Source organism: Triturus cristatus, chromosome 4_1 (assembly GCF_964204655.1).
Source record: "Triturus cristatus chromosome 4_1, aTriCri1.1, whole genome shotgun sequence".
NCBI lineage: Eukaryota > Metazoa > Chordata > Amphibia > Caudata > Salamandridae > Triturus > Triturus cristatus.
In genome coordinates, this window is record NC_140585.1 from 597,366,145 (window position 1) to 597,392,912 (window position 26,768).

The 26,768-nt window shown below is 44.4% G+C and overlaps 1 protein-coding gene across 4 annotated transcripts in view; it reads left to right on the plus strand.

The window, feature by feature from the left end:
• The window catches only part of SEPHS1 (selenophosphate synthetase 1), a 326,681-nt gene that overhangs the window by 103,313 nt on the left and 196,600 nt on the right, over nt 1-26,768 (plus strand). For all 4 annotated transcript variants that reach the window (XM_085652954.1, XM_085652953.1, XM_085652955.1 and 1 more), the window contains exon 3: nt 13,464-13,567. In XM_085652954.1, the coding sequence (XP_085509080.1) occupies nt 13,464-13,567 (104 nt within the window). The remainder of the gene's footprint in view (nt 1-13,463; nt 13,568-26,768) is intronic.

Sequence of the window (26,768 nt, forward strand, 5' to 3'; positions counted from 1 at the left end):
GCAAACACCCGCCTGTACTTCTCAGAGTTGGCTAATCCACAGACATTCCAAGTAATCAATTTTATCTGATAGTCTTCTAGCAGATTCCTTACCTTAGATTTCACAAGGCGTCAGGCTGGATCCATACATTTTTGTTTGAGCAATACTCCTTGCACGCGCCGTAGGGTGGCTCCATTCGCACCGTGTGACGTCGTTAGCGTCGGTTATGATGTTGTGGCACCTATATTGGTGTCACCCAGGCATGCAGATGTCAGTTATTTTCTTTCCGCACCAGGCTTCCCCTGTGTCGCTTTCTGACAGGCCTTTTTTGACTTTTGCCGACTTTGTGGGAGACAGGGTTTAAGCTGTGTGATGCCTGTCACCGCATGATGTTGGTGACCACCCCCCATCTAGTCTGTTTTTGGTGTCTCGAGCGCGACTACGTCTTAGTCGTGCTCAGACTGTCGGGCTATGACTCCAAAGGCCTTGCGGGAGCAGGCTTTGAATCTCCTTGCGGCTCTGCAGTCGACACCATCCAGCGAGACTCCGTGGAGGTCCTGGTCTCGTGCGAAGCAAAGGAGGTCACGAGACCGCCCCCAGAGCACCAAGTCCTCTTTGTTCCACTTGAGATCATAGGTACACTTGGGGAAGAGGCATCGCCAGGTCGGAAGGGGCCCCATCGGATTTGACGCTGTCGGCTATGGCGCTGGGGTGGCCTCAGGAAACGATTCCAGGCTGGTGCCGTCATACCATCACCACCTTCCCCAGTGTCGGACCCGAAGTCGGTGCCTCCAGGGCTGCTGGTGCCCACTGGCGGTTCCAGGCCCATCCTTATCCCCGACGACACAGAGTCAAAACTGTGTCGCTCAACGCCGATAGGGTTCTATGTTGTCGCCTGAACAGTTAGATGATGTTTTAGGCACAGGAGAGGATTGTGAGGGGTCTAGGAACCCTTTGGAAAACCAGGATGTTTCTGCAGAACAGATGGACTGGTATGAGGAACTTGGGTATGCCAGTGGACTGGACACTTCCCCAGATGCTGCATGCTCTTTCTGCTGACTGTGGCTACAGAGGAGGGTGCCTCTTATGCCATGGTGGGGAAGAGGGCAGCCGAGGTCCTTGGACGGGAGTTGCCCTGAGTGCAGACTGGGGCTTCCATGTCTGAACCCCTTTTGCCCTTCAATGAGCTACTAACTGATGTCCTTCTAGGTACGTGGTCCAAGCCTAGCGCAGGGGCTCCTGTGAATAGGACAATTGCACACCGCCATCACCCGGCTCCAGGCGGCCCAAAGTTCCTCAGCCAACACCCCACCGCTGAAAGCTTTGTGGTGAAGGCTTCCACCTCTCGGGGCACTTTCCCTTCCGCCCCTCCGGATAGGGAATCCAAGAAGTTGGTATCAGTTGGAAGAAGAGGTTTTCTTCCTCCAGCCTGGCACTGCGGTCGGTGAATACTGCATGCTTATTGGGCCGTTTCTCCTATTCCCTTTGGGAGGCGGTTGCGCAAGTGCTGCCACAACTCCCAGAGGATGCTCGGGCTGTGCTCTCTCAGGCGGTGAAGGACGAGAGAGATGCATCAAAATTCACCATCAGGTGTTGCTTTATCACAACTTATTTGCTGGGCAGAGCGATTTTATGGACAGTGGGCTTGCGGCATCACGCCTGGATTAGAACGTCTAGCTTCTGGGGCGATGTCCAGGCAAACTTGATGGACATGCCGTTCGATGGATCCTGTCTTTTTGGGGACAAGTCAGACTCTGCCCTAGAGCGGTTCAAGGACTTGAGCTACGGCCACATCCTTTGGCCTTTCTTCTACACTTCGTGACCAGTCTAGATTTTGCACCTTTCGTGGTAACAGAAGGGGGTTCCAGCCATGCCAGCCCTATCTCAGCCACTGTTCTGCGCAGACTTCCCAAGTGGTGAAGGGACGTGGAGGCGGTTCAATACGTCCCAGGAATGGAAGCCAGAAGTCGTCGGCCACCCTTCCCTTGGCAGCCACAGCCTCTAAGCACTCCTAGTCTGACTCTGTAAGACTACACTACTCCAGTTGGTGGGAGAATCATCCATCATCATCTTCCCCACTGGAAGTCCATAACATTGGACAAGTGGGTCTTGCAGATCATTCAGGAGGGCTATGCTCTGCCTTTCCTTTCTTTTCCTCCTCCCATTCTGCCAAATCAAGAACGACTGGTGGAGGATCATTTAAAATTGCTCCAATAGGAAGTTGCAGCTCTCCAGGCCAAGGGAACTATAGAGAGGGTCATGGGTTCAGAAGTAGGCAATGACTGTTATTCACGCTACTTTCTGATTCTGAAAAAGAACAAAGGGCTTGCAGACCATTTTAGATCTACGGACTGTCAATCTCTTCCTCAAGAAGGAGAAGTTAAAAATGCTTACTTTAGCTCAGGTCTTGTCTGCCCTAGACCAAGAAGTCTGGATGGTAGCATTGTACCTGCAGGCTGCGTATTTTCACATCCCCATCCTGCTGGGCCACAGGCGTTACCTGCGGTTCAAGGTAGGCCACAAGCACTTTCAGTTTACCGTGGTCCCCTTCGGCCTTACCAGCACCCCTTGGGTGTTCACCAAGATGATGGCGGTGGTTGCAGCTCATCTGCACAGGTTAGGGATGTCAGTCTTACCCCTACCTCGACGACGGGGCTGTTGAAGGCATACACGCCCCATGCTGTCGTCTCCCACCTTCAGACTACATGCGAATCTCCTGCATTCGAAGGGGTTCTCTATAAACGTGCCAAAGTCACACCTGACTCCTTCTCAGATGCTCCCTTTCATCAGACCTGTTCTGGACACAGTGCAGTTTCAGGCCTCTCCTAGCGAGCAGTGAGTCCAGGATATTCGGGTTATGATTCCGATGTTTCAGCCTCTATCCTGGATTTTGGTGACTCTGAGGCTGTTGGCCGTCATGGCCTCCTGCATCTTGTTGGTAAAGCATGCCAGGTGGCGTATGCCGGCCCTGCAGTGCGACCTGAAGCTCCAGTGAGCCTTGCATCAGGGAAATCTCACCCACAACGTCCAGATCTCAGAAGGGACTGCGAGAAATCTGCAGTGGTGTTTGATGAACCGCGATTGAGTCAACGGCAGACCCCTCCCCCTTCCCCAACCAGATCTTATAGTTGTGACAGATACATTACGTCTGGGATGGGGCGGCCATGTGGGAGAGGTGGAGATCAGGGAACACTGGCTTCTAGTGGAATCGGGGCTCCACATCAGTTTGTTGAAGTTTCGAACCATTCCGCTGGCATTGAAGGCATTTCTTCCCTCTGTCAAGGGGAAGTTAGTGCAGGTGTACACGGACAACACCACCGCCATGTGGTACTGCAACAAGCAAGGCGGGGTGGTGTCGTGGACCCTTCGTCGAAAAGCCCTGCATCTCTGGACTTGGCTGGAACAGCAGGGCATAACCAAGACAGTTCAACACCTCGCAGGTTCTCTGAACGCCAGGGCGGACAAACTCAGACTTTGATGCCTAGCGGATCACAAATGGCGTCTTCTGTCGGAGGTGGCACAAGATCTCTTTCAGCACTGGGGAGATCCTTGGTTAGATATGTTTGCCACCAAAGGGAACTCACAGTGTCGGCAACACTGCGCACTGAAGTTTCCAAGGCAGCTATCGCTCGGTGACGCCATTTGTCGCGAGGGGAGTTCAGGCCTGCTGTACTCTTCTCCCCCCACACCACTCCTGCCCCGGGTCCTGAAGAAGATCAGGCACGACCAGGCCCAAGTCATTCTTCTGGCTCCGGACAGGGCAAGGAGAGTCTGGTATCCAGAGCTTCTGAAAATGAGCATTAATCCTCCGATCAGGCTGCTCCTTCGGGAGCATCTTCTGTTGCAGGAGCATGGGAGGGTCCTCCACCCAAACCTGTCAACTCTTTGCCTCCAATCGCGTGGAAATTGAGTGACGGCAGTTATGGCTTTTGACCTTCCTCTCGAAGTATGCAATGTTATTTTGCCAGCCATGCGTCCCTCCACTAACACGGTATATGCCGGCCGTTGGCAGAAATTTGTGTTATACTGTACAGAAAGGTCTAGTGACCCTCTTTCTGCTTCTGTTTATTGTTCTTTTTATTCATATCCTTGCCCAGCATGTCTCTGCAGTGGATACTCTAAAGGGTTATCTTTCTGCTCTATCCACTTTTTTGCGGCTGCCAGACCAACCCTCTCTCTTTAGGTCTCCAATTGTAAATAGGTTCTTGAAGGTGCTGGCTCACTTGTTTCCACCCACACCCTATGTTATGCTGCAGTGAGACCTTAATTTGGTCCTCACTCTTCTTATGTGTGCTCCTTTTGAGCCTCTGCTCAATTTTCCACTCTGGCTGCTTGCCATCAAGACAGCCTTTCTGGTGGTGATAACATCTGCACGGTGAGTGAGTGAGGTGCAGGCGCTCTCTTGTATGCCTCCCTACATGATGTCCTTTCCAGATAAAGTGGTACTTCGCACCTGTGCTTCATTCTTGCCAAAGATAGACTGACACAGATGGAAAGGGGTCACAATCACACTGGCCACCTTCTTGCTCCCCTGCATCCCTCAGAGGAGTGTCTCCACAGCCTGGACTGAAAACGAGCATTGTCGTTCACCTTGACCGCACAAGAGTTCCGGGTGGACGACCAACCCTTTGTAGGGTACATGGGAGCTAAGGAGGGGCAGGCAGTGCAAAAAAGGACCTCACAGGGTCATTCTCTGCATTCAGATCTGCTATGCCCGTGCTAAGAAACAGCGCATTTCACCAGGGGAAAGGCTTAGTCTACGGCCTTGACTCAGGTATCCCAGTCCTAGACATCTGTCAAGCAGCAATGTGGGCATCTTTGCATACGTTTGCCAAGCATTACTTCTTGGACTGTCTGATCCGCAGGGAATGGCATTTTGCTCGTTCTGTCCTGCAGAACGTCCTAGTGTGAGGTATTGGTCCGCAACCCACCGCCGGGAGGGTATGGCTTGGGTATCTAATTCAAAGGTAAGGAATCTGCAGCTAAAAGTCTCTATCAAATGAACAAGTTATTTACCTTTTGGTAATGCGTTATCCAGTTCTTTTTCCCAGAAACCTTCACCTCAGTCTGAGTGGTGAGCAGCACCTGCACCGAACCCTTCCACTGGGCCCCAGGCAGTTTTTCCTCCGAAAATTACGGGTCAAGATCCAACGGCCTGCCTTGATGTTGTGACCTGGTCCTTCGGGACTAGGAGGCAGGCTGGCCTTTACCTGTTGATGAATTAAACGCAAATCTTTAGTCGGGTGTTCACAATAGTTCACAAACAAAGGATATTCAATTTCAGAAAACGTCTGTGGTCGAGGTACACTCCATACATTAGCTGGTTGGCCCACCACCACTTCATAAGGGGACAGGCCCATGGTACTATGCACAGTGGTCCAAATGGATAACAGCTGTTGGCAAGGCGTCTGGCCATTTAAGACCGTTACGGGCACATATCTTCCCTAGTTTGACTTTCAGAGTGCCATTCTAACGTTCCACCAATCCCACGATTGCATGTGATTGACAGCATGGAACTTCGGTCTTATCTGTAGTCCTGAACACACCTTTTCCATCCCCTGCCCAACAAAATGAGTCCTGTTGTCACTACAAAGGACCCTTGGAATTCCATAACAAGAAATGTACTCCTTCAACAACACTTTGGCAGTACTTACTGCAGTATTATCCTTCATGGGGTAGGTTTCTATCCACTTACTAAACATACACACTACAGCTAGGACATACTTCAAGTTGTTGAATCTCTCCATTTGTATACAATCCATTTGAATGGACTTTGAAGGATAAGTCTGGGGGCGCAAATTGTCCTGACATGGTAGGTGTGACCTTTCCTGTATTGTACAAAGCACACATCATACATCCTTTAACTAAAGCCATTGCAGTTTTTGCTATGTTAGTGTTCTACAATACATCATTCAGTACCCTCGCTATGCCCCTTGCACTTATGTGGGCCGGCCCATGCGCCATAACAATTCGGTAACATCCACCTCTGTTCCTCTAACAAATTCACCCAACATCCTTCTTCATCCACCCTCCCATGTGACTTCCACATTTGTTTATCCTCCGGGGAGGCTTCTGTCTGTATATCCTTCCCAAATTGTAAAGTGTTGTTCAACATTCCCACCTCAGGTACCCATCCGGGAGATCCTGCTACATACAATGGGCACGTGTTTGACTGTGCAGTCTCTTCAGCTGTCTCATCCCCAAATGCATTACTCCTCTCTATGTTACCCGTGACCTTTTTGTGTGCACTTAACTTCATTATTGCTAATTTCTTTGGTAGTGTCAATGCGTCGAACAGTCTCAAGATTAGGTCTCCATGTTTGACGTGTGTGCCATGAGATGGTAAAAACACTCTCTCTGCCCAGAGTTTCAGGCTCTAGTTAGCGTTAAGAGTTCTGCGGCTTGCGCAGAATTTTGGATATTCTATGTATTTTCACAACTGTCTTAAGTGTAGTTATTGAGTATGCAGCTGTTGTTCTCCCATCCGAGACACTCCTGGTCATCTCTCTGAACTGTTTGACAGTTCCTTAGGCAGAAATTGCTGTAAAATTGAAATGCTGGATGGTGCATAGAGAAATTTAGTGTCTGAAAGGGAATCCTAACCTTGAACTCTCGGGCTCTGGCAGGAACCTTAGAAGTACGTCCACCCTACTCTGGAAACCACCAAGATTCAAAAAGAAAAAGTCTTGCAATTGTACTTTCTCTGGTCTGGCTCCAAGAATCTGGAACTCCCTGCCTCCTGAATTCAGATCCAATCCCTCCACATTATCTTTTAAGAAACTTGTCAAACGGCTACGCTTGACTGAGCTTTAACAGCATCAACTGACTCTCATGCGCTTGTTTGTTAATATTTTGATTCTTATTGTAATACTCGAATGCTCTTTATTGTATGCTGGTATGTTAAACTGTTATCGTGCTCTAGTACAATGTAGGGATACCCCCACCTCTCAACTGTTTCTGTTTTCCCCACTCTGTTGTAACCTCACTTATTGTCCCTTTGCGTTTTTTACCCTCGTTTTTGCGACTTATGTACAGCGCTCTGATACCCGTATGGGTCTTGTTCGCACTTTTTAAAACTTTTCAAATAAATGAATAAAAATCTTTAAGGCCTTTCAATCATCGTTTGATGATCTTGGGGAACTTGGCTGGAAATGAGCATTGCTGTGCCAATAAATCGCTTGATCGTATTGGGGACAGGAAGGAGTATATAAGACTCAGCCCCTATAAGTATTAGTTTAATAGTAGTATGATTATGCATGATACTCTCCAGCATTACCTCAATATTCTGCTTGTATTGTTATAGTCTTGGACAACTCTGTGCCACATGCAGGAAATCTGTCTCTACACTATATCCTTAAAACCAATCATTTGGAAATGGGCCTAAGTTCAGTAACATTCAAACAGGATATATATCCTTGTTTTTCACATGCTTGAGCAAAGAGGGCAACTGTGTCATGGTGAATGCAACTGTCACCTCATTGGAAGGTTGATAATTGGCAGAAACATGCCATCCTCCGCAAGTAATGGTCGATTTATTCATGCCCTCGATTAGTAGGAGTTTGCTCTTAAAGAAATGCACCGAGTAGCCATGGTACAGTGTATACCTTCCTGCATTTGTCTCAAAGGCATTCGGGGATGCTGTGTTGGCTCTGGGAGTATGTCTGCATTGCTTGCATCCCTTTCGCTCGTAGAATCTTCCAATTCCTCCAAAAGTGAAGAGAAGGTCTTTAAAGGTGCTAATGGGTGGATCCACAAAGTAGACCAGTCCAAGATCTAGTTTAAGAAAGAATTACAGTTCAATACGTATTTGGGCCATCCAACAAACCACCAAATCTAGGTGTGGAAGAGACTCGAACTGTGATTTTTACCTTCTTTGCCTTTCTGTTTAAGCTGAACAGAAAGGTGTCCATTGATCAATTCAAAAAGCATTATGTGTCCGAATCTGTTTGGCAGACCACCTCTAACATCAACAAGTCTTCTGAGTAGAGCTTCCCAACCTCTCCCTACTTTGAAGGAGCTACCTCAAGAAAATTACAGTAATGCTGATAATTTCACCCCCCAGTTTGGGGGCTTTCCAGCCTGCTGTGTCTCCAGCTTTACATCAAATTCCAACTTCCACAGAGGTACCTTATGCTGCAAGTTCAGCAGTTCCGAGTCTCAACTACTTTTATGGTTTATAATAAATCCCTAGCTGAACCGAGACTATTTGAAATGATGCCTACACAAGAAATTACTATTTATGAAAATGATTCTGACCTAGAAATAGAAGATTTGCCAATACACTCCATAGTAACTCAACACCATTGATTTTGTGCATAGTATAGTTTCTGTTATGGTATTTACTACCACTTGCAGCCCTAGTTCTGGATTACTACTGTAGTTTTCTTTCTAAAGTTTCTCATCATGCTAATTTTTGTTTTAGTTTTGTTAAATGGACTTTACATTCCTGATAAATCTGAGAACTACAGCCGCATTATTCTCACATGTAGGAGTAGATCACCATGCTGTAAAAATTACTGCATATCCTATGCTAGATGTTGTCAATTGGGAAAAGGGTCCTTATCAAATAATAGCACGCATTGAACTGTTGCAGATGCCCTGCGTTTGAAAGATTACAATGGACGATGTAATGATACCTGGTTCCTTTTCAGATGAATGGGACACTAAAATGTTTGAACATATGAAATTGAGTTTTCAGGCCTACACAACCCCTGATAACGAGGATCCTTACTTAATTGTTGATAATCGTAAAGAAATGTACTTCTACCATCATTTTGGCACCATTAAATACACAGGACTAGTTGTCCCCGAGAGATCTGCAACTACACACAGTGGGAAAACTGTTAGGCACGGCCTTTAAATATTCACCAGAATTTCTTAAAGAAATTTCGTTATCTAAACAGTGCTGATAGGCCAAACCCTTCAGTTTTTTATTATTCATAAAATCCTGAGAGACTCTTAAAAAAACCTTATTACCAATACAAAATGATTTATTCACAAGTTTATTAAAAATCATGTTAATCAAGGCTATGAGTGTTGGAAAGAACAAATGAAAAAGGTATTTTGGGTACATACCCAATTTTGGCTAATTCAAGGTAAGGAAACCGTGTTTAGAGCATGCGTAATATCCAGATAAATAATTTTCCTTAATAAATCAATCAAGCAGACCACTTTCCTGGTATTTGGGTCTACGAGGGATTTAAAAGCACAGTCTGTTCCAAAAGTTAGTTCAACAGAATATCCATATTGGCAGACAAATAAAACATCACAAATGCTGATTAAATGATTTGACTCAACATTGTATATATAACTCAACTAAATCACATACTGAAAGCGTAGTCCCCAGGCATATTGATAACTATTATATGCATGCATCGCTTTATTTCCAGAACTCCTGGCCCTTCAGCTAATCACCCAAATCCCAGGTATGACTAATATACAGCTATGACTGTTACTACGTATAGTGTGGGCAAACTGTGCCAGCGATGGCTAGCACATTTCAGCCATAACTCCTGTGAAGGAGCACCTGTCGAAAATTTGTGAAACTATATATTTCAATGATTTATTCCTATGTCCACATGAAGTAAAAACTAAATGCTTTATAGTTGCAGCAGGTAATGCAATTTACACCAAATGGTAGATATACGCTGATAACTTCTACAGATGACATTTAGAGTTATAGACAGCAGCATACAAACACCCCCGAAAAGTTTGTGTGCCCTAAACATTATATTATCTACAACCCTTGATCTTCTAAAAGAGGATATACATCTTCTGCAAAACGGACAGGTTCAGTTGCGAGCAACTATACAGCTAAATTGGACATTACAGACATTATGGTCTGGAAAGGTACCTTGCCAGCTTCTCAATGAAAGCCCTGTTTTGAACCTCGTAATTTGACATTAATTCAAGAGAGTGGCTAAAAATGAAGCCACTATACCCTTTTAAGCATAGAACAAATGAAAGAAGGTCTATTTTCTGTAGCAGAAAATCAGCCTACCACTTGATGACTTTTACAATTTTGCACTGTCATGAGAGACAAAAATTCAATCCTTAGGGGTGGGTTGACGAAAAACCATAGTTCTTTCCTGCACCATGTGTGGGGGTTACTGTTTGAATTCTCTTGCCTGACTCGGGATATACATAAGCACAACTGGCTACTCAAACACTCTAGGCTACTCCCTCCTGTGCGATTCCTTGACTTTAAACAAAGTTTGGACCTATTTCATCCATACCAACCCAGCACACACCTCTGAACAATGGCTCCTATTTAATGTTAACTAATGAAAGTTGTTGTGAAATAGCCCAAAGCCAGACATTTTTGTTAACACTATCAGAGATGGGGAAATATAATGGAATAACCTTTTTTCCCCCTCCGCAAACGGTGTTTGACAACTTTCCCTGGGCTCAATTAGATATAGGTACCGAATGTTGAGAAACTGAATAAACTACTTTCCATTCTGTCAAAGAGGCTCCTTTGACCTCAGTGGCAGAAACGTTTGACTTACAAACATCCTGCTTTGTTTCAGAGATTCAAAAACATTTGCAGACCCAGTATCCTACCCATTTTGTATACTCTGTGCACACACTTTGCAGCATCTCCAATACCACTGACATAATGCTCTTTTTTAAAAGTGTTGTGGCTAGCATATTGACTGTTTTAAGAATGATTCCTTCACTTTTTTTCATTCACTGTTCTCCAGTTTAGTCAGTGGATTCTTTGCAATGCTTCTCATCATTGGCTGTGGTATTCTGATTTTGATTCTAGTAAAGAAGTAATCCATTTGAACTGACAACATATAATTTGAGTATCCAGCGGAAAGAAAATTCTGTGAAACCTTGGCATTGTATCTTGTCTTTGAATGACTGTCTCTAGTAAGTGAGTACTTGACTCTATAATTTCCCAAAATGAGTGTTACTCAAATAAGACCGGTCTTATGGTGTATAAATTGCCTGCAAGAGTTAACACTTGAATTACCATTTAAGGTGCTCACATGGCATCTATAAACGTGAAACCGCTTCTAAGATCATAAAGTTGAACCAAGCTTATTTCCGAACTCTTCATCTGCCAACTGCAAGTATGCTCAATTTGAAGGACAAATCTCAAGGTTCGATTCAGCATCAACCTCTTCAATGTTAGAAACATGTGTTCTAACCGGAATCGATACTCAATCATTGTCGCCATTCATTGGTACTTTGGATGTCCAGGATCTGTTTCAGTGCCAATGTCTCCTTCACTGGCAGGTGATGTTAAATGGAAGGATAAAAGCCACCACATTACATTACAACACCGATAAGAAAACACTAAGTGCTGCTGTAAAAATCTCCAGATACTATGGTACATCACACCGGCTCCGATTTAGGGGGTAAAATGAACAATATGCCCAATCATTTGCCATCCAAAAGAAAATAACTGTCCAGCTGTTTACAAAAAGTGAGAGGAGGACTAATAATATGGATAGGGTGTACCCCCTTTTATCTTTTATATATTGCATCTAGCCACATTGATTAGAAAGCAAATATATGGCCTGATGTGCTTGTTATCAACATGCATATGTTCTTAAAGTCTTTATATGCAATGTTTTGACATGTAATCATATATTTCTAAACTTTTTGAATTTGCTTTTATAATGGTTTATGCAATTCAAGATTTTATTATATGTAATTTGTACATCATATTTTAGATAATCATTGTATAAAATTAAATTATTTTCGTACTGTATAGCTCAAAATTAGTCTATCTACCCACTATCCGGGGAATGTCACTGTGACAGTGCTAACTCTGTCGGTCTGTTTTCATTACATGTTTGTTGTCAGCTTCTCTTTATCATTAATAGAAAGTGTGACAATTTTAGCGCACATGCAAGATGCTGTTCTCATTATGGCTAACCGCTCGATGGCTGATGTATTTGTTTATAACAAAGGGCGCAGTTGTGTAAGCCAATGGTTTGCAAAGATTGATGCTTAATACTGCCATGTTATTTTATTCTGACAGTAAGCATAGTGTCTCCAAAACCTACTTTATTTTGTAAATAAGAGAAAATCAGAGGCCGAAGGGTATAAAAATTCTGGCATTTAACAGTTGTTTAGGAGAGGTCTCCAGAACTATCGCCATAGGTCAAGCCTGAATGGCCAAGCCCCCCTGCTCTCAGTCTGAGACTTAATTACATAAGCTGTGCTGAAGTTGTCCTTCACTTTAAATACACATCCTGCTTTTGTGACTGACCACTGATGAGGAATAGCTGCAGGTAGCTATTTAAAATGTATGCTGGTCAATCCAACCTATGAAAATCGTAAGGCAGGTTTTTGCTATATAATGCTGTAGCTAAGGCTTAGCATAGCGTTTAGAAATAGCATTAGGGTGTTAGAATGTCAAAAGCTCGCCAACAATGTTGGAATATTTATCTCGTTTAAGCTGCTTTACAAGCCTAAATGCTTTTTTTTTCATTCTGTGTGTTTAGCTTATCCATTTTATACACTAGCCTGAGGATTTTAAATTAAACATTTTAGCTACCTATCCGTTTCTTGCTGCCATTTTTGAGTGTCTTATTCATAAACGAAATAATGTTTGGATTTCCACTGTGTCCCTAACCTTGTTAGAGGGGCTGAGAGTCACCTCAAACCACTGATTGAGCAGGACTGTTTAACAGGCTAGTGTCAAGGCTGCGGTCAAAACTGTACTTTTTAATACATTTTCACGGCAATTAAGTAAGTTCTTGCATTGGTCAGTTAGAAATTTGACTCCTGGCGACATCCCCTCTCCCCCGCCAAGATGTTGTATCATGCTATATTGAATTTATGACTGTATAAGGAATGTCAACTAGTTATAGTCTAGTTATACAACTCTTGAATGTTCCGTATGGGGTTTAAGGTGTATTGTAAAGTAATGCTATCTACCGGTTTTGCAAAGCAAACTGCTATTTTTCATGAGTGCCTAAGGTTTGTGTTTCTATGCACCTGACTTAAGCAACCCAAAATGGGATATGAAAGTGTGTTCTAACCCCCTCTCTCTGCCCTTGCCCACCCTGAAATAACCACAAATTCAAGTGAACCTATTTTTACCCTCCCACATCCTAAAAACCCTTAAAACCGAAAGGAGGAGGCGGGTTAAGAAATAACTACAACTGCAGCAACCCAGCCAAAAATAGTAATTCCAGGTGGTTGTCAGTGGTTCTCATGTTGGCTGGAAGACCCTTCCACTTGAATGGGTAAGGAGGTGCCACCAATGTGTTTATTGTTTATAAGCAGTAATGGTCTTCTGAGGTACCCGCCTGAGGAAGTCTTATAAAGTTAATATTTTATGAGCTTTGCTTGAATGCGCTGTTGTAGCCTCAGCTTTGGCTTATTTTCTGCGTAGCTTTATGCAAAACTGACAGCGCTTGTTCTGTTTAATAATTGAATTTTAAGCAATACCAATCATGTACGCTCAACTATATTTGCTAAAATTCCAGATGGGTTGTTTTAATTGATTCTTGTTCCAACAGGAATTGGGATGGACACATGTGTTATTCCTTTACGTCATGGTGGCCTTTCCTTGGTCCAGACCACAGATTATATATACCCAATTGTAGATGATCCTTATATGATGGTGAGTCAAGTTTCCTTAGCATGTTTTTGTATGAGTAATGTGAAAGATTTAAGGCCTTTGTTTCAGGTCTGCACCTCTTTATTTCCTTGTAGTTTATGAGCATACGCACTTTTTGCATTAATTTTACAAAAAATATTTGTATGCGTTTTCATTGTTGTCAATGATTAAAGCTTTTACATTATTGAATGTCACACACAGTTCATTACCTACAGTATGACTTTTGTTTATGAAAAAATATTAATTGATTGCATTTTGAAAGCTAGGACACTCCGTTATGAAATTGGAAAGAAGTGCTCACTTATTGCTTTGTGCTAATGAGATTATCCAGATGCTATCCTTTCTAAAAATGCCAGTGAATTGAATTATTGTTATGCTTGGCTTATTATCACTTTTCCTAATTTGAGCCCTTGCAAGAAATGGAAACTATATAAGCAGTGTCATTTTATTTAGGGTTTTAAAGTGCACAAACACACTGGTGGTTCTTCATGCCGTACCTCTTGCTCTGGGTGCAAGTCTGATTTGGAAAGTATATCCCAGTCCCAAAAATAGACTGCCACCCCCTACCGTGCCTGCAGCTGGTCAAATTTGTGCAGCTGCAACAGTTGTATAACTGCCTCTTTTATATGTTGCAAATGAGAAATGGAGAACTGGGAGAGATCCAGAAACACAAATTAATTAGTGGGGTTAACAAAGTTTATCTGCTAGAGACATCTAGCCACAGATTCCTTAACTTTTGAATTCTCCCCAGGCGCCAGTCTGTGTCCGGAAATATTTCAGCAGTACTTCTGCACGCTGGAGGATGGCATTGCATGGCTCCAGGTTGACGTTACTTTATTCTTTTCTGCACTGCAACGTGGATCCAGAGAAGCGGTTCCTCAGGCCTCTTGTGTTTGACCTACTTCAATGCCTTTTTGCGTCCGGGAATAGTGTGCCTATGCCTTTGGGTTTTAAGTCATGCAAGACCGGTACTTGAAAGATGTCGTTTACTGATCCTCATCTTATCTGCATGTGGTGCCTAGGAGTGCACCACGACTCAAAGGAGTGCAACCCCTCTAAGAGGCTGATGCCTAAGGCCTTGCGGGAAAGTCAAATGAAGTTGATGTCATCTCTCTCCCGATCGAGTCCTGGCGACATCGGTCTCTTTCCCGCTCTGAGGTTCCTGCACGGGGCTGTTCAAGGAGCCGTTCCAATGGGCGCTGCTCACCCAAATTGCAAAAATCCGATCTGAAGGGATCGAGGTCACAGAGGCCCTCAGCCTCACGACGTCCTGACGTGGTTGCTGGTTCCTCCCGCTCCGTACCGGAGGATGTAGCACAAGAGTCGATCCTGAGCCTCCCTCTTATCCTGCAGCCGGGGTGACTATGACCCAGATTCATTCATATTTTAATGCCCTGCAGACCTTTTTTGGGTCCATACCTCCCCTGGTGCACCTTAATGCCCCAAGGAGATAGAAGGCAGTCTGATTGGAAACACACCGGTGGGTTCGCACTCAGTGCCAGTAGACCCTCAATTCCGCGCCTGGAGTTATTACCTCGTCGGTACACAGCCCGGCACGTCTTCAAGTTGTAACGCCAGGGGCGTTGGATGAGGTGGTACTGGAGGAAGATACGATTCCAGTCGATGCTAGAGACGGTGTTCATGGTGCATGTCGATACGACACCGTCCCGATGCCGATCGGTGCCGGAGACGCCGCTCATTTGTCGCCGCAGTTTCTCTACCTTCTCCTTTATATTCTGAGGGTGAAGCTGGTTCTGTTGCTATTTCTCCATTATTGCAAGTTGGCTCAGCAGCCACTGGTGATGTCGAGCGCTTGGTTGGTCTTGGTCAGCCTCTTATAGGAGGGTCTTTGGTGGCAATTGGTGGGGTTAGTAGTCTGCAACCATCACCTAATTATGATCTGCTTTCTCCGCCACGAATGTCGACGGAGGCTAGTGCAGCTTTCGCTGAGGTTATTAAGAAAGCTGCTGAGGTATTAAAATTGCATATTCCTTTGGTAACTTTGTCATTTAATCCATTATTAGATCTGCTTCATCAGGATGTCACAGCTGTTGAACCCATACTACCTTATGGAGTGTCTCTGTATGATATTCTCCTGGGTACTTGGGAGAGGCCAATGTCCGGTATCTCTTTTGATCGTGCCATTTCCCATCGCCATCCTTCTGCTCTGGATGACCCTGCTTGTCTTTCTTGACACCCTAATGCTAAAGGATTTGTCATGCAAACTGCTACAACTTCGCTGAATTTGAATGTTTCTCCTTTGCTTCCACCAGGTAGTTAGTCTAGGTGGTGGAAGCCATGTGGATATCTTTGCTTCGGCTAGTTCAGCCTTGAGGTCATTGAACATGTTGTGTGTCTTAGGAAGGGCTTCATATGGTTTGTGGGACTCGGTCAACCATCTGCTTCCTTCCCTTCCTGAAAGGATCAGGGCTGTACTGTTTCAGCTAGTGCAGGATGGCCGTGAGATAGCAAAGTTTAATATTAAATCGACAATGGACACCACCAATTCTATTGGCAGAGCTATGGCTCGATCTGTTGCTCTGCTTAGACATGCTTGGTTGCGTGAGCCGAGATTCCCTGATAATGTTCGTGAGGGCTTGAAAGACCTGCCGTATGATGGTGTGTGTTTATTTGACAGCCATGCAGATTCTGCGATACAACTTATCTGGTTTGCTTATACTTTATATAGCCACAGCCATGGTTTTTAGGTTTAAGGATTTAAATCCTGCCTCTGCTGTTGTCTTTGTAGTGTTGAAGTGTTAAGCACTACTTTTTTCTTACAATGACAGTGTTTGACTCTGATTTCGACTTTTTTAAATCTCCGGATGGTATTTGCACCTGTGTAGCTGGTTTGTTCTTGTTTTCTTTTTTTTTTTTTTTTGTTACTCTGAGCTTACTCTCGAGTTTATACACTTTATTTGGTATATGACTTACTCTACATGGAGTATTGCTTTGCTAGTGTATAGCTCTTTAGGTATACTACTTTCATAGTCTATTTGTTTACTATTTAGATCTCTGATATACAGCTCAGTCCTTCTTGGACTTTGTGTTCTTTTAAGGTCTTTTGTAGTGAGCGAATAGCTGTTCTTTTCCTCTTGTGATACTGTGGGAAAGTGCCATCTTTCTTGCATAGTATGCCCCCACTTTTTGCTGAATTGCTGAATGTACTTTGACTGAGTGTGCCCTGGACTCCTGCCAATCAGGTGCCCGGGGCCTATGTTCCTTCCCAAAAAACCTAAAACCCACATTGGCAAACCCTGGCCACATGTCAGCCCCTGGGAAATGGTACCCTAGGTAACCAGGGGCTTCTGACCAGGGAAGGCCTCTAAGGGCTGCAGCACTCATTGTGCCACCCTTAGAGGACCTGTACCCTAACACACACACTGCCCTTGCAGGCTGAGTGTCTGGGTACAAGACAAAACAAAGAGTCAACATGGCACACATCCCTGTGTGCCATGCCCACTACCTACACTGCCCTGGCATACATCAGCCACCCCTCTAGCTGGGTGCCCTATGCCAGTGGTGTGGGCACAGGAGCAGGAGCCCTGTGCCCCTACAGTACCCAGGTCCATTCCTGGGCACTGTAAGTGCAGTGCTGCCATTTAAGAGTACATGGTGCTGAGAGCTAGTCAAACATGAACTCCACAGCACCATAATGGCAACACTGCAGATTGAGAAGTTTGGTATCAAACTTCTCAGCACATTAAACCCACACTGATGCCAGTGTGGGATTTAATGTACCGAGCACCCCAGAGGGCATCTTAGAGATGCCCCCTGAAACCTAACCTACAATCCACGTCTGGCCCGAGAGGCTGCCTAGGCTGCCACACAGCAGACCTGTTCCTGTACCCCTGGGTAGGAGAGCCCCTGCTCTCCTGGGCCTACAACAATGCACATCCTGGGCGAGGTGCTAGATCTCCTCCCCCAGGATGGGCAGGGGGAAGCTTCAAAGGCCTGCCGCCTCTGAGCTTCCCCAGGCCACTGCAATCCCCCACTCTGGCGGGAAGCTTGGCCGGAAACCCCAAATAAGGACAGGGGATGTGCCAGCCTGCCAGCCCCACTCCTCAGGTGGGGGAGGTGAGGTGAAGCACATCTCCGGGCTCTCGCCCTCTTGAAGATGGGAAGCCCTGCCCAATCCGGACTAGGCTACTGCCCCCCTCCCACAGGAGAGAGGCAGGATAGGGGGTGTACCAACCCCAGGACAGGGACCCATTGATCCCTGCCCTTCACCTACCTGTAACGCCCCTAAATCTAGTATTTAGTGGCACACTGAACCTTCCTTCTCCATATTCCAGATTCCGAAATACAAAGAAGAGCAGGAAGAAAGAAGACATGCCCTGCAGCTGCTAAGAGGAAGACATAAACTGCTTTGGTCCCAGCCCTACCGGCCTGTCGACCCTCGAACCTGCTCCTGCTCCAACCCGGCATCTCTTGTGGCCAGCAACCTCACAAACCCCAGAGGACCTGGCTACCTTTTGGCTCTAAGCCCCTGGGACTCCCATGAGTAGAGGCTCTACTCAAAATCTGCTTCTAGACCACGAGGATGACCCCACGGCGACTGTGACCCCGAGTCCTGCACCCAAGGACTTCCCTCGACGCTCCTGACGACGCCTGCAGCCTCAGAACCAGGTGCGCCCCCCCCCAAGCGTGATTAACAGAGGGTAAGATTTCCCAACACCAAAAGGCACCCCTGCACCCGGCGCCCCGCGGCCCCCTGTGCCCAACTCCGGGGTACCTACCTATCCTACAACTACCCAACTTACCTCTCGAAGTGGTGGTGGCACCTGCAGTATCTTCGTCCCAGAGCTTGCAGTCTTTTTCTAAACTGGAGCTTTCCCATTAAAATCAATTGAGCGCCCGAAGGCTCAAAAGCACCCTGCACCCAGCCGCCCGAGTGGTCCTGGCAGTGTAACCTCTACACCTATCTACTTCCCCATTTGCTCGGAGCAAGTGACCAGGAGCCCAGCTCCCACAGCCGCGTGGCCTGCTAGTCAGCAGCCACCAACCCAGGCCCCCCTGCCTCCCATAGGATAACATTGGGCCTAACTCTCTCTGAACCCGGCTGCCCCTGTGCCGCTGAGGGTGTAACAACTGTACCTACCTGACCCCGGGAGACCCATGAGTCTATGCCCAGAACCTTAACTCTGCCAGTCGAGTACTTACCTTAAAGCCGATAACTCAATTTTCTCCATAGGGTAACATTGACTGGTTTTTCCTGAAATTTCTTCTAAGTGTGGACTTTTCAAAACTTAAAATATTCACCAAAAATCAGCTGAGTAACGAAAACGAAAATACACACCTGCTATTAGGTGAGCTCCCAGTGCTGGATCTTGGTGCCCAGCACTGACTCTGAAAAATATCCATTGACTGTTTTTCTGTGAGATTTCTTCTAAGTGTCGATTTCTGCAAACTTTAAATATTCTTTAAAAATTGCATAAATTGTGAAAACGTAACTACTTACCTGTTGTGGATAAAGGTCCCAGCACTGAGTCTAGGCACCCAGTACTGGATTACAAAAGTAACGAGAACATACTATACCTGCAACTTGAATTTTCTTCCATAGGCAATCATTGACTGTTTTCTATGAAATATTTTTTGTCAACTTTTAAAACAGCAAAATATTGTCAAAATCATAACAATAACTAAGTCGACTTTAATCACTTGATTCGAAGTACTGACTCAGGACTGAATCTAGGATCCAGTCCTGGAATCCCTAAAGTAATCCTAAAAGTAATCTGTTGCAAATAACTTGAAACTTCCAATGAACTCAATGCATGATTGTGTTTAAAATTGTGTTGCCTATTGCAACCACTTGTAACTTTCTACAAAAGTCAATTGCATATTGCCAAATTATTTATATAAAGAATCTCATTCTGAGAAAGTATATTTTAATACCTGTTGTTGGTTCTAAAATAAAACAAGCACATATTTTTTATATATAAACCATTGGCCTAAAGTTCAGTTATTGAGTGTGTGAGACCATTTGCTGACTGATTGTGTGCAACAAACGCTTTACACTGTCCTCTGATACTGCCTTACTGCTCGACCAAGCTACCATTTTAGAGAGTAAGGTTATTTCTAACTTTAGCCTCTGCCAAACCTCTGGGGACTGTGGACTCTGTACACCCTGTACCTTTTTGGGAACAGTATATTCAGAGCCACTTTCTCACAGATACCCTTTCTGGGGTTCTGTTACATTTACATGCCTCTATGGTTTTTCTTAACCAGGGTAATCAGTGCAGGTCGTTTTCTCTTCTTGAGAGGGCTGTGTATTTATTATCAGTGCTTCAATTCTTTGAAGAGTTTTGCTCGTAAATTGAGAGTTTATGGTATATTCTTAAAATACACAAGCTAGTGCCCCCCTCCTTTGTGGGAGGGTATACATCCTTGATTCGATTTTGGAACATGTTGGTGTGGACTCTGCCTTAAGCTGTCTGATAGGCAGTGTCGGAAACAGACAGGACTGTTTTGGTTCATATTCTTCATGGTAGGAGTTTTTAGTCTTTATAGAAAGATCTTATTATTATTCTCCTGTAATGCTTTTTCTCATTTGGCAGAAGGTTAGATATTACCTGTGCTCTTGGGTATGTATCTAAATTTCCCTGTGCTTAACAGTCCTTGAGAAATCATGGTGGTTGCTTCTTGAAGAAGGGTATGTGATATTGTGTGTGTGTGTGTATACATATATATGTGTATGTGTGTGTATATATATATATGTATGTATATACATCAGTCATACAGGCACATTTTGTTCTTGGTACTGCACTAATATGTGCATTCTTTTTTCAATAAATAGTAATCGCTTTTGGATTAAATTCTCAGATCTAGTTAGCGACTAGGTATGCAGAGTATACATGACTGTTCCATATGTGTTACTTATATTTGATTCACGTTTAAAAAAAGAAATAACATTAAATATATATTCACTAAAAAAACAATGGGTGCAGGAACGTTATAGTTAAGGTCAGATTTTACTCCTACAAAACCAGAGAAATTCAGGCGTTGTAGTTAACATGAGTTAACTATAACTCGCTCTCCCGCAATGCACTGCTTATGACCTCACTTATTACATCACTCATGACATCATTCATGACATCACTGATGACATCTCAAATGTAATCAGTGATGACATTATCCACAGCTCTGACGTACCCACTCAATCTTTTATACAGCCACTGCCACTCCCTCACAACCGTTCACAAACCCATTCACAGAACCATACCAGTACTTACACACTCACTGATTCATAGTCGCACCCACTGATTCATAGACTCACACCCACTGATTCATAGATCTACACACACATCCACTCGCTCACCCATACTGCCACTCATACTTCCACTCACTCACTAATACAGCTATTGATATATCCACCCATACAGACACTCACACACTGAGAGTGTCAGTCATATAATTACTCACACACCTAGACACTCACCCATACAGTCAATCACACAGCCACATACTCACCCAAACAGTTGTATATCTGAGAAATCTTTAAATTTCTCAGGAACTACTGCACAGATTTAAACAATTTAACAAAAAGAGTACTTTCTGGACCAAGAGCTACCTTTTTGGCAAATTTGGTGTAATTTCATTCAGCAGTTTGGGTTGTAGCCGTGTCTAAATTTTCCTATGGATATTAACATATCGGATCACCCCGAAACTTTCAACACAGCAGCAAAAGTCAGTGGCGTATTAGTTTTGAAAAATTTGCAAAGATTCGTCAATTTATGCCAAAGATATTGGCAAATGAAAAAACGCTCTTCCTATGGAAACTGGTGTTATGATTCACAATGTACCCCAATATAGGCCTGGGTAGTCACCTAACCTTTCACCTACATTTACCCTGGCATTGTACTACATAACTGGTTTTTGCTAACCGTTTACATAGTAAGGTGCTGCATAAATGTAGTGTTGTTTTCTCTGAAAACTAGCCTAATTTATTATGAGTGAGGTTTCTCAGAATCACAGTAGGACTGCATAATAACTGTGTATAAGGTTCATCACTATAGTCCTCCTCGGCCGACATGACACAGCAAGGTAGAACCCCTGAGGGTACCTTTTGTGTAAATAAGCACCACATCTTTGCTGGGGCAAGCAGATGAGCAAAACTTCCATGCTGACACACTGACACGAGACGCTGAGGTCCCTGCAAGCAAATACTCCAGCACGCAGTGGTCTGACATCCCTCGCGGGGTGTCCAATTCGAGGCCAAGACGCGGTCCTTCATTTTCTGTTTTATGTTTTATGCAGGCGAACATATCCAGTGGGGGGTGTCTGGAGTCAGTCTGGACACCAATCCCACAGTTTGTTGTCTATACGCGCAGATCCTATATTGATTTATAGGAACTACATGACACTGTGATATATATATAAAATATTACCTACTGGCAGTCGCCAGTAGGTAGATATAGTTAGGACCTGTTTCCATAGGAAATCCGCAACATTCTATTTGGAATAACGTTGGCGCCGATTGACGAATCTTCGCAAAATTTTCCAAACTTTTGGGCAGTTCCGGTACGCTCCTATCCTGAAAATTTCACGATGATTCGTCAAGCGGGGGCCGAGGAAAAAAGGGAGGTCCCAAAAATTGTTTTCCGCCATACATTTTCCCATAGGACCTGTTGACGCAGCTGCAGCCCGAACTGCTGAACGGAATTACACCAAATTTGGCAAAGAGGTAGTCCTCAGTTCAGACTCGTGCCTTTTGCTTAAATGGTGTAAATCCGTTCAGTAGTTCCTGAGAAAATTACAGTTAAAAAGATAGATATATCTATGCCCTCGGAGGATCTGCGCACCCTGCCGTGCACAAGCTGTATTCTAATTGGCTGTCAACACTCCAGATCAGGAAGTGTTGGCAGCCATCTTGTCCCTCGGTAGAACCGAGGCACAAGAAACCTGAAAAACAAAAGCGAAAAATGCGACAAGGGGGCAGGGTAGAAACACCCTGACCCACCCCCAGGGCCAAAAAAAAAAAACAGCGAGATTCGCGCACCCAGCGCGAATTTCGGCCAAAAATAATGTGTTGGTGTGTCAATGGTTTTAAATCTGGCACTCTGTATTTTACAGTGAGTGATGAAAGGTTATACTAGTGTATGATGAGGTGTATCTGATTGTCACGTTGATGATTTCATCAGTGATGTCATTTGTAGAGCGTGACATTCATCTAGACGGATATCACGGCGCTGTTTAGCGGAACATGTTGTAGGTTGTGTTGGGGGTCTTCAGCTGCTTGTACTTATGACATCGAGAAAAGGTGCGTTTTTAACTGTTTCCTGAACGACACATAGTTTTCTGAGAGGCGCAGGTACAGCGGAAGTTCATTCCAGTATTTAGCTGCCAGGTAAGAGAATGACCGACCGCCGGCTCTAACTTTTTTATGCGCTTGGGTCTAGCTAATGCTTGGTGTCATGATCTCGGGCATCTTGTGGGGATATAGAATTCAATTTTATTCTGAAGGATTTTAGGTGCAATGTTGTGCAGTGCCCTATGCGCATGACTCAACAGTTTGAACCGTGCTCTTTGGCGCATGGGTAGCCAATGAAGTTCTTTCATGCATGCGGACACAGAGCTAAATCTACCTTTCTTGCAAACAAGCCTGGCAGCCGCATTTTGCAGCACCTGTAAGCATGAGAAGAGGTATTCTGCCATGCCTACATACAGGGCATTGCCGTAGTCCAATCTGCTAGTGAGTAATGCCTGTGTGACCGTCCTTCTATAATTCTAGTGGGATCCAAGGGAAAAGCCTTCTTAGGAGTTTTAGGATAGCAAAACCTCTTCCACACAGAGCCCGCACATGGTCCTGCATGGGCAGTGTTATCGATGGTTATACCTAAGTTTTTCGCGCACTGTTTGGCCGCTGGGGCCTCTCCCAGGGATTGTGGCCACCAGGTTGGATCCCAGATTAGATGTGCTCCACCAAAGAGCAGTATCTCTGATTTCCCTGCGTTTAGCTTGAGACAGTGTTTGGTCATCCATGTTGCCATCTCTGAAAGGCAGTTATTTAGCTTGACCTTGGTGTCCTCATGTCTGTCTTCTATGGTAATCATCGGCTGTGTATCATCTGCATAGGAGCAGATACTAAGTCCCTATTTCCTGCTTATCGCTGCCAAAGATGAGACATACGCGTTGAAAAGTGTCAGACTCAGGGAAGCTCCCTGGGGGACACCACAGCTGATGTCTTTTTTTTTTTTTTTTAGAAGAACTGACCCATTTGTACCATCTGGGTTCTGTTCTTCAGAAAAGTTAAGCCATTGGAGGGCTTTGGCATGAATACCCTTTTCATAGAGGATTTTTAGCAGAAGGTCATGTGATACCGTGTCGAACGCCGCCGACCGGTCCAGTAGGATCAGGGCAACAGCTTTACCCTGATCCGTCGATGATCTTATATCGTCGAGGACCGCCAAGAGGGTGGTCTCTGTGCTGTTGGTGGCTCTGAAGCCGGTTTGGGAACAGTCCAGGAGTTCATTGGTCTCCAAGTAGTTGGCCAGTTGTCTGTTTACCAGTTTCTCCAGAACCTTAGAAAGGTATGGGAGCTGGGAGATGGGCCGATAGCTATCGGGATTATGAACGTTTGTTCCAGCTTTCTTCAGCAGGGGGGGTCACTACAGCCGGTTTCCATATTTCTTCGCTCGTGCTGGATTCTAAATCGCCTAAGGCTATTGACATTTACACAGAACTGACCATGGAGCCAGTCACAGAAATTTAGAAATAGTAAATGTTTAGCATCCCTTCATGAAAGAGTAGTTAGTTTGTAATATGTACCTGAAGATCCCCCATTATTAGTAGCCACTCTTTATTTTATTTGAAGGGATGATATGCCCCAAAACTCTGGCAACTACACTGTTGTTTTCTGAGAGAGGTATGGAGTGCTAAGAAAGGAAGAACAGATCGAACACATGAAAGCAAACAATGGGAGCACTCCTGAAGGAATAGGGGAAAGAGTAAAGCAGAAAACAGCAGAAAATTAAGTGTAGTTCCAAGAACGAGTCTTGCTCATTCCCCTTATGGTTTGAATAGCTTGAGAAAGAACTTAAGCTGTGCCATTGGTTCAAAGCGATGATTACCAACACTGTATCATTGCATCGATGTAATCTCATTGACATTCCTTTTCACCTAATTTTAAAAAAGCCTGGTGTATCTCAGTTTTGGAGGACTCCACACCTGTGCCGTAAGTTATTTCTGTATTGCTTGGAGTTCCTAGCTGATCTAAAGCCAGGGATTGGAGGAGTAGGGAGGGCCAGGTGGATTTAGCGATTTGCTTGTTCATTTTATGTGTTGCAACCTTCCTGGGTACGAGCTTACATAAGGCCTAATCTTTAGCTGACCCCATTATGTTGCCTCCATTTTTATTAGCTGTTGGGCAATGAAGTTAATCTTGTTTTTTTGTTTTGAACCATCCCTCCCCTCAAGGATTGTCACTATGATTTAAAGAAAAAAATTACATTGTCACCAGTGATTTTGGGGGATAGATACCATAATCCTTTTTTGAAATTGTTCAGTCTTTCCATGTTGCCTTAAAAATTGCTAGGGTTGACCCTATGTCTGAAAGCGAAAATATTCTAGACCATTGAGGGCAAGGCGAGTCAGGCTAAGTTGTTAATTTGTTATCTCTTGGAATCCATCACCTATATTGAGATCTCCATTCTAATCCCCCTGCCTTCCATGCTATCAAGGCAAGTCTTCACTGCAGTTCTCTAACTTCAAGGTGGTGTCCTCCTCCTCCATCATCTCTCTTTAGCTTTCAACAAGATTACCAGTGGGCATTCCCCCATTTTCTCTTGCTTTTATCTTTCTAATTGTGTGAAGCTGAAAAAAGTTGTGCTTCTCCCTTTTATTATTGTTCTGTATGTGAGTGCTTTAGTCCCCCTGCTGTCATTCTATGTGTGCCCTATCTGTGAGGGCTGTCAATGGATGTTATTTCCCTTTGGGGCATATTTCTTGCTTGCTCCATCCTCGTGCAGTAGGTCCACCCTGCTACATCAGTTACAGTCCACCCACTGGCAGCCTTGGCTCTTTAAAAGAACAGCAGAATGTTGGTGACTGGAAATATTCCATTACACCTCTTTATTTGGATGCACCTGAGCCAACTCCATCTTCCAAGTACTATCTTGTTGCTTCCTCTGTACTCTCTCAATGTTCATCTGTTACAAAGGTCTATGGCCTGTAGGCCACTGTGGTAACTCCTAGCACATCTCCATTAGTGACCAGTCTGCCTGGTAGGTGGCATGTAGTCAGTAGGAATTGGAAGATGTGTCAAGAAATTTGAAAAGAATGCCCATTGAACTAAATGCCATGTCTTGAATTTCTCCTTTTGTAAGCCCTTTCCAGGAATAATCTTAAAACTAAGAAAAATTGAGAGAGAAAAAAATTGTGTGTAAAGGGGCCCATTTCTATTTCCTGTGTATGATCTTTTTCCTGATTTAAGAACTTAACCCAGCTTTATTTTCCCTTCTTGGAAAGAGAAACGACAAATACCTACATAGCTATGTAACCTAACTTAGAAGAGAAACAGTACTGTCACATTAAGCAGAAAATGATCTTGCAATCCAGCATGCAGCATATTAACAGTTGGCATTGTTGTATATTTCCTGCTTGGCCCATTGACATTTTCTCTATTTACCTAGTTGTGCACATTGTAGGCCTCATTTTCTTTTGCACACGTTACTATATGAACACGCTTGCTTTTGTGCCACATTGTATTTTCACACAGAACCTGCACATGTTGTCATGTTCTCTTCTTTTCCTGAGATTTATTTTGAACACCGTAGGCCAGGTCAACCAACAATGCCTTTTGTTATGTTATTCTCTCTGGTCAGACTCTAGCACCTAGACATAACAGGAGAATGCAGCTCCTGCTTGTGAGCACATATATCTTGTCATTTAACTAAGGATGAGAGTTCTAAAAAATAAAAAAAACTCACGCACTGAGCAAAGGTCCTAAAGCAAAATGACTGGGTCAGCTGAGATGTAGATCATCCGTCTGTGTATGCTAAGGTACAGGGTCCGCCACCTATCCCAGATATCTTTGAAACAAAATCATGTAGAGAGAGGATGTAGCCTTGCGGCTAGAGCGGTCGACCTTAGACCTGGGGAACCGGATTCAAGTCTCGGCAACGACGACACGCATCCTAAGATTTGGGCAAATCACTTAATCTCCACGTGCCTAACAAAAAAAATGATTGTGTTCATTTTTAACAAA